This window comes from Triticum urartu, chromosome 6A (assembly GCF_056163025.1).
Source record: "Triticum urartu cultivar PI428250 chromosome 6A, HENAU_Tu73, whole genome shotgun sequence".
In the NCBI taxonomy this organism is placed as follows: Eukaryota; Viridiplantae; Streptophyta; class Magnoliopsida; order Poales; family Poaceae; genus Triticum; species Triticum urartu.
In genome coordinates this window covers 22109621-22122994 of record NC_141878.1, presented here as the reverse complement: position 1 = coordinate 22122994, position 13374 = coordinate 22109621, and the positions used below count along the sequence as shown (strand labels likewise).

The 13374-nt window shown below is 48.6% G+C and overlaps 2 protein-coding genes and 1 pseudogene across 2 annotated transcripts; 1 reads left to right on the top strand and 2 right to left on the bottom strand.

The window, feature by feature from the left end:
* Nucleotides 1-3183: 3183 nt before the first annotated feature.
* LOC147963395 (receptor-like serine/threonine-protein kinase NCRK) lies at nucleotides 3184-13256 on the top strand. Its single transcript, XM_087527307.1, has 2 exons — nucleotides 3184-3828; nucleotides 12756-13256. The coding sequence occupies exons 1-2, from the start codon at nucleotides 3199-3201 to the stop codon at nucleotides 13242-13244; spliced, it is 1119 nt and encodes a 372-aa protein (XP_087383433.1). The 5' UTR covers nucleotides 3184-3198; the 3' UTR covers nucleotides 13245-13256.
* On the bottom strand, nucleotides 4515-6623 carry LOC147963397 (uncharacterized). Its single transcript, XM_087527305.1, has one exon. It carries the CDS (start codon nucleotides 6621-6623, stop codon nucleotides 4515-4517), a length of 2109 nt encoding a protein of 702 aa, XP_087383431.1.
* On the bottom strand, nucleotides 11009-12744 carry LOC147963396 (uncharacterized; annotated as a pseudogene).
* Nucleotides 13257-13374: the final 118 nt, after the last annotated feature.

The following is a 13374-nucleotide window of genomic DNA, read 5'->3' as shown; positions in this document are numbered from 1 at the left end:
TTGGAGAAGAAAAGGGGAAGGAGGAAAGGAAAAAGGAATAGGATTCCCCCTTCCCCCTCTTCCCTTCCTACTCCGAATAGGAATAGGAAAGGGGGGAGGCCGAATTGGGAGGGCGCCCCCTTGGCTGCCTCTCCTCCTCCTCTCCAACCTCTGTATATGAAGGGGGGCACCGCTAGAACACACACCAACAATTGTTAGTCGTGTGTGGTGCCCCCTTCACGGTTTACGCCTCCGGTCATATTCTCGTAGTGCTTAGGCGAAGCCCTGCGTGGATCACTTCACCATCACCGTCATCACACCGTCGTGCTAACGGAACTCATCTACTCCCTCGACACTTTGGTGGATCAAGAGTTCGAGGGACGTAATTGAGCTGAACGTGTGCAGAACTCAGAGGTGCCGAGCTTGATTGGTCGGAACGAGAGGAAGTTCGACTACATCAACTGTGTTCTCAAATGCTTCCGCTTTCGGTCTACGAGGGTACGTGGACACACTCTCCCCCTCTCGTTGCTATGCATCTCCTAGATAGATATTGCTTGAGCGTACGATTTTTTTTGAAATTGCATGGTATGTTCCCCAACAACTACCGGAGGGGGGAATGGACCGACAAGCTGGACGTGCATATGTTGTCTTTGTGTCGAATATTATGTACGCAAGGAGTTACGTGGACTTGGAGTTGTAATTGATGTGAATAAGTACGAATCGTGTAGGAGTCGGACACGTTATATCCTAGATTTCTTATATATCGAGGGGCAGCACAAACCGCACGTTATAACCCATGACAACTTGATAGCACTAGGTATGCAGGGGAGCCGGCGAATTGTGCTGGCGCCCGGGCGGCCGATGTTACGGTATCTTGGGGAGGAGCGCCCATAGTCATTGCCTCAGGGATGTAGCCATATTGATGAACCTCGTCAACAAATATAGTACCTTGATGTGTCATCTATGATCTTACAATAGCGTTTTATTCTAACAACGTATGCGCTGTCATCGATTTGGGGAAGCTAACTCCAATAGCAACCTGTCATCCAGTTGCTCTTCCTCATGCCACTGCCTAAAGGTACGAGAAATTCAATACTTATTCTTATGGGTCGTGGTAGAGGAAAACAGTGGCCCTGCAGGGTCATGGAACTGCTCGTGCTGCTCCAACAAGAAAGTAAATAGCATAAAACTACTACTTTATAGACTAGGCTTTCAAAAAACTATTGGTTTTTAATTTTTCTCAAAAAACTACCTAACAGGCGGTAGGCTGTTGCAAAAAACCCCAAATGACCGTTGTTTAAAAATCAAACATATTTATGACAGGTCGGGCCCACACCTAAACCAACTGTTTGTTTGACCGTTTGTTTGATCGTTAACTGACACGTGGGTACCACATGTCTGTGTTTCTTCATCATAATCTAATAATTTTAAAAAAGTAATCAGCCCCTGTAAATATTTTAGAAAATCAATCAGGTCCCTGCAAACAAATTAAAAAGGCAATCGGATCCTTCCCGTGGCTGTGCTCCAGATCGAGAGGAGCGGGCGCCCGCAGCCATGCTCGCCGGCAATCAGCTGTCGTGTGGAGCTCTTGCCGGCGGACAGTTCGTGGGTCAAGGAAGGAACGGCTCAGCGAGGTCGCAGGCCAGGTCACAGGCCAGGGGGAAGGGCGCGTAGGCCGGGCTTCTCTAGGCGGGCGAGGGTCCAGGCGGAGCTCCTTGCCGGCCACCGCCTCCTCTAGCCGGCGAGCCGCGCCGGCAACCGCCGTGAGCTCCCCGTCACGCGGCCTCTCTCCCTTCCCTCTTCCTCGCACTGGCTCGAGGTGGGTGGAGCAGCTCGACCAGCTCCGTCCAATGGAACCAGCTGAAGGTGGTGGCGGCGTGGCCGGCCTCGACGCGGAGGCAGGGTCGATGTTCTCGTTCTAGCGGCTCTGCTTGGTGGTGGTGGCGGCATGGCCGGCCTCAGTGCGAAAGGAGGCGACGAACATGGCTTCGCTCGGTGGCGTGGGCCGGCATGTGGCCGGCGACCATGGTCTCTGGTGTGCTTTGGCGTAGGGAGAGAGAGGAGAAGAAAATGGGGAGAGACACTGCCAGGCGGGCCTCATATGTTAGTTAACGGTCAAATAGACAGATTGTTTACATGCGGGCCCGACCTATCATAAACAGGTTTAATTTTTAAACGACATTCATTTGAGGGTTTTTGAAACAGCCAACCGCATGTTTGGTAGTTTTTTGAGAAAAAATAAAAATCGGTAGATTTTTGCAGCCCTATCCTGTAAAATAGTGGTTTTATAGTATTATTTACTCGCGACAAGGCCCTCCAGAAAGAAGAACATGCTGTGGTGCACAGCGGGAGTTGCTTCACTTCATAACTGCACATCCGGTATATGCCATTCTTCTCTACTGATTCAGATATATCCTTCATATATGCTTCAGATACTAAATGTTAACACTGCAGGAAACTCTGAACAAGGGAGGAAGCATTTCTCTAGCAAGACAGCCATTGCAATGGGAGGGGAACGTTTGGTTCCCGGGAACATATGTACCTTATATAGAAAAAGAAATTAGCAATTCAAAAAAAGGTCAAAATTTTTTGAAAATATTTTTAAAATAAACTTGACCTTCCATTGTACTACTGAGAAAAGTTTCAAAAAAAATTCCTTTTTGACTTCTTTTAGAAAAGACAAATTTTCGGTCAAAATAGCATGAATAGTGACTTATAATAGCAAATAAATTTTGTCTTTTTCGCTGTGAAGTCAACGTTGGTTTCTTTTTTGTGAAAATTTATATACTAGTGCGCAAGTAAGTCAAGTTTAATCTAAAAATATTTTTAAACTATTTTGACTTTTTGCTTAATTATTTTAAACAAAATCCCCGTATAGGACGTATATACATGCGAGAGCCAAAGAGTGCACCATGGCGTGCTACTTTCGCCGCAAGGGCGCGCTCTCTCCGCGTTCCCGGATGCACTCTTTCGACAAGTACGTGAGCTGGAGCAGCAGGTCAAACCTCGTTAGCCACCGATCTTCTCCTCTGGCCCAACTGAAACACAAACCAGGGCTCAGTGTCATCAAAGGCAAGGAGAACATCTTTTATCATTTCTCTGAATTGCTTCTCTGTTAATAAGTCTGAACTATGAACTTTTTTCAAAAAAGTCTGAAGTCTGAAAAAGAGAACATCCATGATCCATCACCATTGATTGGCATCTGCATCTTCTACCTCCATGAACGAACAGATCGAGCTGCTGTCGAGGCTGAACCACTGCCACGTGGTGCCATTGCTGGGGCACTGCTCGGAGCGGCAGGGGCGGCAGCTGGAGCGGCTGCTGGTGTTCGAGTGCATGACCAACGGCAACCTGCGGGAGTGCCTGGACGACCTCAACAGGAAGCCCATGGACTGGGCGACGCGCGTCGGCGTGGCGCTGGGCGCGGCGAGGGGCCTCGAGTACCTCCACGAGGCGGCGGCGCCGCGCATCCTCCACCGGGACATCAAGTCCACCAACATCCTGCTCGACGACCGGTTCAGGGCCAGGATCACGGACCTGGGCATGGCCAAGTGCCTGATGAACGACGGCGTGGCGAGCTGCTCCAGCTCGCCGGCGCGCATGCTGGGCACCTTCGGGTACTTCGCCCCCGAGTACGCCATCGTCGGCAAGGCGTCGCTCAAGTCGGACGTGTTCAGCTTCGGCGTGGTGGTGCTGGAGCTCACCACGGGCCGGCAACCGGTGCACAAGAGGGGCGGCGCCGGCGCCGGCGGCGCGGGCACGGACGAGAGCTTGGTGATGTGGGCGACGTCGCGGCTGCGGGACAGTAGGCTGGTGGTCGCGGAGCTGCCGGACCCGGCGCTGAAGGGCGCGTTCCCGCGCGAGGAGATGCAGATCATGGCCCACCTGGCCAGGGAGTGCCTGCAGTGGGACCCCGAGGCCAGGCCCACGTCCAGATCCTCTCCACCATCGCGCCCCTCGCCGACAAGCGCCGTCGCCACCACCTGCCCGCCGCCGCCGCCGCCTTCGCCCCGGGCTTCCACCCCGAGAGGCCGCAGGAATGCTCAGTGTGGCAGGACGACGACGACTACGGCCATCGCCGCGATCACCTGCACGGAGGGAACGGCAGCAATGCCAAGGGCGCCGTCTTGTCCGGAGAGGTCACGGTTAACGTCGGGATGCCAGTGACGATGATGACGACGATGGGGCGGAGCTGGCGGTCGGCGGAGCAGGAGGAGGTGGACCTGACGGAGCCGCAGCTGGAGACGTTCACGGAGCCGACGACGACAGCCAGCCCCTTCAGGTGAACGTGAGATGAATCGAATACGTCGTAGAATAGATTGATAGAATAGTCAAGTAGAGCCAGAGAAGAAAAATGTGAGTGAGATGCATTGTACAGGCAAGAACGTAATCAAATCAATTTGAGAAGAAAAATGTGAGTGACATGCATTGCGACCAAATTTACCAAACGATTCGATGCTATTACATTGGTATAACATTGTACATTCGCCAACAAAAATGAAAGAGATACAGCATTGCAGATAACACCGCTAATGTCACAACTTTTTCATAATTTTACATTGCATGCCATCAACAAAGGAAAGAAAACCACATCTCCATGACTTAATTGTAAAGAGTATCCCAAACCACAACCAGAGACCAGACACAATCCCAGCAATCACACAGTAGTACATCCAGTGGTCCTCCTCTTCACCATTTCTCTCATCCGGTGCAAGCGAAGTAGTGGCACACGAAATGTTTAGAGGAAATCCACAAAGCCCAGAATTGTTGGAGTAAATTGATGGGTCAGTCAGCGTCTGAATCTGATTCCCGGTGGGTATCTTGCCCGACAAAAGATTGTTCGAGACATTTAACGTGTTGAGCCCTGATAATTGTGTGATGCTTTGAGGAATGTTTCCAAAAAGTTGATTAGATGATAGATCAAGGATCTCAAGAAAAGAGAGGCTACCAATGTCCTGGGGAATGCGGCACGACATATGGTTTCTTGAAAGGTTTAGGAACCGAAGGCCCTGAAGATTGGTTAACTCTTCGGGGATGCATTGTGATAGAAAATTGTCTGATAAATCAATACCGGCTAATAATCGGATTGTGCCTCTGAAAGTCTGATCCCGACCCTTCCAGATTATACCAAGTCTGTCATTATATTTACCCCACAACAATTTATCTATTGCTGAAACATTTTTTGGGTGCCTCATGGAGGTCAAGTTGCCGAAGCCTATAGGAATTGAGCCAGTCAAGCTATTGTTGGACATGTCGAGCAACTGAAGTTGTGAAAGCTGTGATAAACCTGAAGGAATTTCTCCAGCGAAGTTGTTTGATCTGAGACTAAGGATTCTAAGCATTGGAACCTGACTCCCAATCCATGGAGGGATAACACCAAAGAACATGTTATTCCCTAGATCCAGAGTGGTCAGGGAGTTGCAACCCTCTAGGACCGGCGGGAAAGCACCAACAAAGCCATTTCCGGCGAGATAAAGTGACGTAAGAGAGCAGTTGTAGCTTGCCACAGCCGCGGGAATTTTACCTGAGAAGGAGTTGTTGGATAGATCCATGAAACGCAGAGCCTTCAGGTTGCACCAGCAGTTCGGGAGCTTCCCCGTGAGCCGGTTATTAGATAGATCCATGAACGCCAGATATTTGAGGTTGCACCAGCAGTCCGGGAGCTCCCCGGCAAGCAGATTGTCGGACAAATCTAGATTGCCAATGAGGAGGAGCCTGCAGAGCTGGTGTGGGACGTTACCAACGAGGTTGTTATTGTAGAGCCGGACGATGAAGAGACCGAGCATGTCACCGAGCTGCGGACGAATGGAGCCGCTGAACCTATTGCTGCTGATGTCGAGGGTGACCAGCGAGTGGCAACCATCCAAGAGTGGGAAAGCTCCAACAAAAGCATTTCCGGCGAGATCTAATGTGATGAGAGAGCAGTTGTGGCTTACGGTAGCTGCCGGGAATTCACCTGAGAAGGAGTTATCGGCCAGGTGCATTTGCTGCAGAGCCTCCAGGTTCCACCAGCAATGCGGAAGCTTCCCGATGAGCCTGTTGCTTGACAGGTGCATGACCTCCAGAGACCGGAGGTTGCACCAGCAGTTGGGAAGCTCTCCGCTGAGCTGGTTGTAAGAGATTCGCAGTATCCGTATGGAGATGAGCCTGCAGAGCTGGCGCGGGATGTTGCCGACGAGCTTGTTTCTATTGAGATTGAGGTCGCCGAGGCTTGGCATGTCACCAAATTGCGGCGGGATGGAGCCATTGAAGCCGTTATTGCTGAGGTCGAGTGATTCGAGGGAGCGCAGACGCGAGATGCTGGCCGGTATGGCGCCGCCAAGGTCGTTGCCGCTGAGATCCATAGAGGCAAGCGCCAAGAACGCCATGGTGTCGAGCATATCGAGCCCGCCCGATAGACCGAGTCCGGGGAGATTTAGCTCCTTGATCACGCCATTGATGTTGCAGAACACACCTGCCCAATCACAGACCGGCGTGGCCCGGGTCCAGTTAGATAGCGCGGTTGCGTTATCAAGGCTGGCCTTCCATGCTAGAAGGGCATCGGCCTCCGAGTTCACCACGGCAACAGTTGTCGCGGAGATGGCGGCCGCTAGTAGGAAGAGCACGGCAGTGCCGGCGAGATGCGCTTGGGTTGGTCTCCTCATGTCCCCGACCCTAAGCGTGATGGTTCAGTATGGAAAATCCAATCCGCAGAAAATCACGCACACACATATATATGGATGGATCGGCTGGCGCTCCGTTTCGTGTGGCAGAAAATCATACGCTCTGTGGCGTGCACCGTACCCGAGTTATTTACAGCAGTGTCCTGGCCCTCGTCATCTGTGTGCATACCGCCGGCAGGTACACACCGTGACGAATAGCGCCGGCGAAGAGCACCAATCAAGCAACGCACACACATACACCAGGTCCAATAATGTCCAATCAAATGAATGTTTAGAAAGCCTAGTCTTAGACTAAGTACGTTGTGCTCAACTTCTTTAACAACCTAGTCTCAAACAAACTTAAAGGGTAGTTTGATACGAAAGGAAATATAAAATATGGTTACAGAACTATTTAACCACATTTCGATGTTGTCCATATCTACTCAAACAGTATCCAACTGATGATTTTAAGGTGCACCTAAACTGATATGGACTGTTAATTGAACATAACATAACGGTTGTTAGAAGTAGTGTATATCACCTTACGAGGTAGGTATGAAATTACGTCAAAGACAGCCTGCAAGATGCTCGGCTCCGATCCGGCCGGCCCGTTCATGCTGAATCCAAGTTTTTTTTTAGTGACAACACAATTCTGTATAGTTGATAAACCAATTTGAAATTGCTTACCATCTTATGGTGAATCCAAGTGTTAACAGTACAGAAGAATAAAGCCCTGTATAGTTGACTGTAATGGTTTTAGGGAATATTCCGAACACCCCCTCCTGTTCGAGTCGTGCATCGCGAGAACCGAATTTTCTTTCTCCGAGCCAGGTCAGACCATGGTGCGCGCGCTTCCACATGGAAGTTAACACAAGACTGTAAGAGGATTAGAAATGAGATAATTGACGTAATGCGGTGCGTATATTATTGAGCCTTGAGGTATAGAGGTACAAGACTTGGAGGGCAAGAAGGCTTCTAGAGATAAGATGAGAAGAATTCCTATCTAACTAGAAGAACGCCGGTGCGTTGCAACGGGGTCACATTAATTTTAAGTGTTCAATATCAATTATGTTAATATTACATTTAATATTCTCATACATATTAAGTGACGTTGACAACCTTTTTTTCCATTAAATTCTCACATATGTGATGCAGTAAAGCACATAAAAGAGATGACGCCGCTGACAAGATCTTGGCGATTATATGTAACATAATCAAGCGGTGCTAGCTCAACTTTAGTGCCAATCAGCATAGCCTATTTAGCCGATATATTTAGATCAAGTCCAGCACCCCGCATCGACGTCCCTGCCGTCTTCCTCAACCTTGGGCCACAGCGACATTGTCGTTCGATCCGCGCCGCCCCGAGCTCCCATGTCTTCTCCTAGGGCGCCATTGACACCGCCATGATCTCCTTTTGCCTTTCCCCTCTTTCCCCTCTCGTTTGCTCTCATTAGGTATTTCGCCGTGGTCGAGAACCGCCGTCCGCCATGGCCATTGCAGGGGTAGCCACCGAGCTCCTCGGATTGACCCCGTGGCACATGCCCGCTCCTATGCACGCCCATGCCCGAGCCTGCCGCTCTTCTTCCGCGCCTGCGGGGCCACTCCCTCTCCATGCCCACGCCCGTGCTACACCGCGTCGGTCGCGCCCGCCGCTGTTGTCGCGCTCGCCGCAGCCACCGCACCACTGTGCCCCGCGCGACACACACCCTGGCCGCGTGCCACACTCTCGCTGGCTGCGCTCGCCCCATCTGTTGCCGTCTATCCCTTCGCTCGCCCCGCTGTCGCGCCCCTGCCTCGCGCCGCCTCCAGTCGTGGCCATCTTCTACCGGCCGCCCCCTTAGCCACGCCGGCCGCATCTCTGCCCTCCACCGTCGGCCGCTTGCCTCACCTGCTGCGTGCTGCTTCCTGCTGCTATGCGCTGCTCTACCGCTGGTACACTGCTGCGCCATGCCCTAGACACCGTCGTGGAGAAATGTGGCGGAGGGATTGTTAATGGAGTACGAGAAGGAGGTGGCGGAGAAGGTGTGGAGAGGCAGAAGGTCTAGGGTGGTGTCACCTGGCTATGGTGGAGGTGTTTATGCGAGAAGGAGCCGGAGTGGAAGGGGAGGTCACAATTGGAAAGAATCGCAAAAAAAAACCACAACCCGGAGATCTCATTCCAAAAAATGCTAATATCGATGGAGGGGTGATTTCCTTCAATAGGTGGAAAATATAGAAAATATTGGTTGTTATCAAGGAAAGGTAAAAATTTAGGAAAGTTAAGATTTTTGAACTGATTTCTATGCAAATGGGTTTTATTGTTTGGTAACGTGATATCAGTACCTGCCCGTTTGTGACGTGTCTGATTAGGAAAGTTTGCAAATGTTAAGAAACTATTTATTGGGAGGAAAGTTGTGACGTGTCTGTTATTTGTTTACTAAAACAAATTTCACTAATAAGAGAAATCGATTGATTTAAATAAGTTAGGAAAGTTAGATTAAAATGTATTATTTGTTTCCTAAAAATCTGTTATTTGTTTCCTAAGACAAATTGAACCAATAAAAGAAATCGATTGATTTGCATAATTTAAGGAAGTTAGATCTGTGATTTGTTATACGTTTGGAAAGTTCTGGTTGTAATAAAGAATGGAGAGAAAAATAAACCGATGGACCTGTGTGGGAGGGGGTGGTGGGAGGAGAGACGAAAAAACCCAGCGAAAATAAACCGCAGAGACTATTCACCAACTCGTTCATTAGGAGTAGAGATACCGTGTAATTTATAACTACCAAATATGTCTCTCACACCCACTATAGAAATTGCTTAATACTAGTCGTCAACCCATGCGAATCGCATGGGATAGCATGCAATACAACTTTATACGGTATTTAATAATTATAAACATTAACAATATAAAAAGGTCACATGCATTAGAAGTATAATCATCACATATCTTTTGAAATAATTATTATTAATGCAATATTGGCTCTATACAATTTGTTTTTGCTTGGTTAATTTCCAAAATGTAAACATGAAAATGCAATTTCACTATGTATTTAAATTTCATTTATAGATATATTTCATGCTATTTTTGGTCGAGTTTGTAATGTAATTGTCTCAACACAAATTTCTATTCACATGGGAGACATATTTTTTTCCATATTTGTTTTAAACTGTCTACATCCGTATTTTAGTTATATTTTAAAATACAGAAATTAATTAAGTTCACATTTTGTATTTTCTATAGTTTTAGAATTGTGAAAGCTATTATTTTAGAGCTTGCCGTCATGTGTCATTGTAAGTTCTCTTGTCTATAAACTCTTATAATAATCAAGGTAGGGTTTTTGTTTACAATTTTTTTGTTTTGATTTATCTTTATTAATAAACATTTATAATTTCGGACTCATATGTCTAGCTTGTGGTTTGAGATGGTTCAAATCAAGTAAACTTACTCACAAAAGCTGTCAAATATAGTAATATACTGTATATGTTTGATATAATTCAATGACACTACACAATATTATGTTGAAAAATAGACTCCACATTAATCTTTCCACCAAGAAACATCCAACAATATTCTTAAATATATAACATTGGTTTTTTAGACCAGTTAAATCTGAGAATGGGTGGGTAACCAAACCAAACCTGAACTGAACTCACGTGATGACGTTTTGGAAACTGAACCAAACTAACCCCCCGTAATTGGCATTGGCACCCAGCCCAAACTAAACCACATGACAAATCCCCCAAAACCAAACTAACCCATTCTAGGAACTATGGTTTTAGCCTATGGTTCTATATCAGTTCCCCACCCATACATGTACAGCTCAATATATGTACGATCTTGCACTTGACTGCTAAAACATAGAAGTCAATTTAATAACATGTACAGACATTGCACTTGACAGCTTACATATTCTGCACTACCAATACTTAATTTGCTGAACACTTGACAGTTTCATAACATGAACACTTGACATTTTCATAACATGTACAAAACACAGATTCTGAAGCACAAATATTACACTTGACAGCTTACACATTCTGCACTACCAGCACTTGAAGTACATAGGTAATGACAAACGGAGCTGAATTAAGACTGATAATGGATTCCAAGTCAGGATTGCGTTACGCCATCTGCCGATGATAGATGTCACCGAGTTCTCACGGTGGTAGTAGTCAGCCTGTACGTGCGATCCTCCACGTGCATGCATGGCATGGCGCCATGGTGGGATCGATCTATCTTTGTACAGGCAAAAATGTAATCAACTCAATTTGAGAAGAAAAATGGGAGTGAGACGCATTGCGACCAAATTTACCAAGGGATTCGATGGTATTAACTGGTATAACATTTGCCAGAAAGAAAGAAAGAAAGAGGTACGTACAACATTGCAGATAACACATCTAATGCCTCAACTTTTCCTAATTTTACATTGCATGCCATCAACAAAGGAAAGAAAAAAACATCTCCAAGACTTAACTGTAAAGAGCATCCCAAACCACAACCAAAGACCAGACACAATCCCAGCAATCACACAGTAGTACATCCAGTGGTCCTCCTCTTCACCATTTCTCTGATCCGGTGCAAGCGAAGTATTGGCACACGAAATGTTTAGAGGAAATCCACAGAGCCCAGAATTGTTGGAGTAAATTGATGGGTCAGTCAGCGTCTGAAGCTGATTCCCGGTGGGTATCTTGCCCGACAAAAGATTGTTCGAGACATTCAACGCGGCGAGCCACGACAAGCTCGAGATGCTTGGCGGAATGTCTCATGTAAGTTCATTAGATGATAGATCGAGGGATTCGAGAAAAGTCAAACTACCAATGTTTTTAGGAATGCTACATGACAGATGGTTTCTTGATAGGTTTAGAAATAGGAGGCCCTGAAGGTTGGTTAGCTCTTCAGGAATGCACCGAGACAACAAATTGCCCGACAAATGATACCGGCTAATAATTGGATATCTTTTCTAAATATCTTGTACTGGCCCTTCCAAATTATGTCGATTCTATCATAGTAATACCACTTGTTAGACGGTTTCTTAGTCGATAGATTTTGTGGATGCATCATGGAGGTCAAGCTGCCGAAGGCTACCGGAATCGAGCCGGTCAAGCTATTGTTTGCCATGTCGAGCAGCTGAAGTTGCGAAAGGCGTGATAACTCTAGAGGAATTTCTCCAGTGAAATTGTTTGATTTCAGGCTAAGGATTCTCAACAATGGGATGTGACTCCCGATCCATGGAGGGATAACACCAAAGAACTAGTTATTCCCCATGTCTAGGGTGGACAACGAGTTGCAGCCCTCCAGGACCGGTGGGAAGGCACCAATGAAGCCATTTCCGGCAAGGTAAAGAGACCTAAGAGAGCAGTTGTGGCTTGCCACAACTGCGGGGATTTTACTTGAGAAGGAGTTGTTGGATAGATCCATGAAAAACAGAGCCTCCAGGTTCCACCAGCAGTCCGGGAGCTTGCCGGTGAGACGGTTGTCTGATAGGTCCATGAACATCATAGCCTGGAAGTTGCACCAGCAGTCCGGGAGATCCCCGGTGAGCCGGTTATTTGACAGGTCCAGTATCTGGATGGAGAGGTGCCTGCAGAGCTGGTGCGGGATGTTGCCTACGAGGTTGTTATTGTAGAGCCGGAGGTCGGTGAGGCTGCCCATGCCACTGAGCTGCGGCGGAATGGTGTTGTTAAACATATTGCTGCTGAGGTCGAGGATAGCGAGCGAGTCGCAGCGCTCTAGGAGTGGGAGGGCTCCGAAAAAGGCATTTTCGGCAAGATATAGTGATATGAGAGAGCAGTTGTGGCTTGCCTTAGCCGCCGGGATTTCACCTGAGAAGAAGTTGTTGGACAGTAACACAGACTCCAGAGCCTGGAGGTTCCACCAGCAGTCCGGGAGCTGCCCGGTGAGCCAATTGTCCGACAGGCTCATGTACCGCAAATACTGGAGGTTGCACCAACAGTTCGAAAGCTCCCCGATGAGTCGGTTGTTGGACATGTCCAGTGACTGGATGGAGAGAAGGTTGCATAGCTGGCGCGGGATCTTACCAATGAGGTTGTTCTCGTAGAGAGATAGGGCGGCGAGGCTGGGCATGTCACCAAGCTGTGGCGGGATGGAGCCGTTGAACCTGTTGCCGCTGAGGTCCAGACCCGGCGCTGAAGGGCGCGTTCCCGCCCGAGGAGATGCAGATCATGGCCCACCTGGCCAGGGAGTGCCTGCAGTGGGACCCCGAGGCCAGGCTCACCATGACTGAGGTCGTCCAGATCCTCTCCACCATCGCGCCCCTCGCTGACAAGCGCCGCCGGCACCACCTGCCCGCCGCCGCCGTTGCCTTCGCCCCGGGCTTCCAAACCGAGAGGCCGCGGGAATGCTCGGTGTGGCAGGACGGTGACGACGACGGCCGTCGCCGCGATCACCTGCACAGAAGGAACGACAGCAACGCCAAGGGCGCCGTCTTGTCCGGAGAGGTCACGGTTAACGTCGGGATGCCAGTGACGATGATGACGACGATGGGGCGGAGCTGGCGGTCGGCGGAGCAGGAGGAGGTGGACCTGACGGAGCCGCGGCTGGAGACGTTCACGGAGCCGACGACGACAGCCAGCCCTTCAGGTGAACGTGAGATGAATCGAATACGTCGTAGAAGAGATTGATAGAATAGTCAAGTAGAGCCAGAGAAGAAAAATGTGAGTGAGATGCATTGCAAATCAATTTGAGAAGAAAAATGTGAGTGAGATGCATTGCGACCAAATTTACCAAACGATTCGATGCTATTACATTGGT

Coding starts and splice junctions, on each gene's coding strand:
- LOC147963395 (XM_087527307.1), top strand. CDS start 3,199: ATGAACGAACAGATCGAGCTGCTGTCGAGGCTGAACCACTGCCACGTG. Junction 3,829..12,755: donor CGGACCCGGCGCTGAAGGGC/GCGTTCCCGCGC, acceptor CCGGCGCTGAAG/GGCGCGTTCCCGCCCGAGGA.
- LOC147963397 (XM_087527305.1), bottom strand. CDS start 6,623: ATGAGGAGACCAACCCAAGCGCATCTCGCCGGCACTGCCGTGCTCTTC.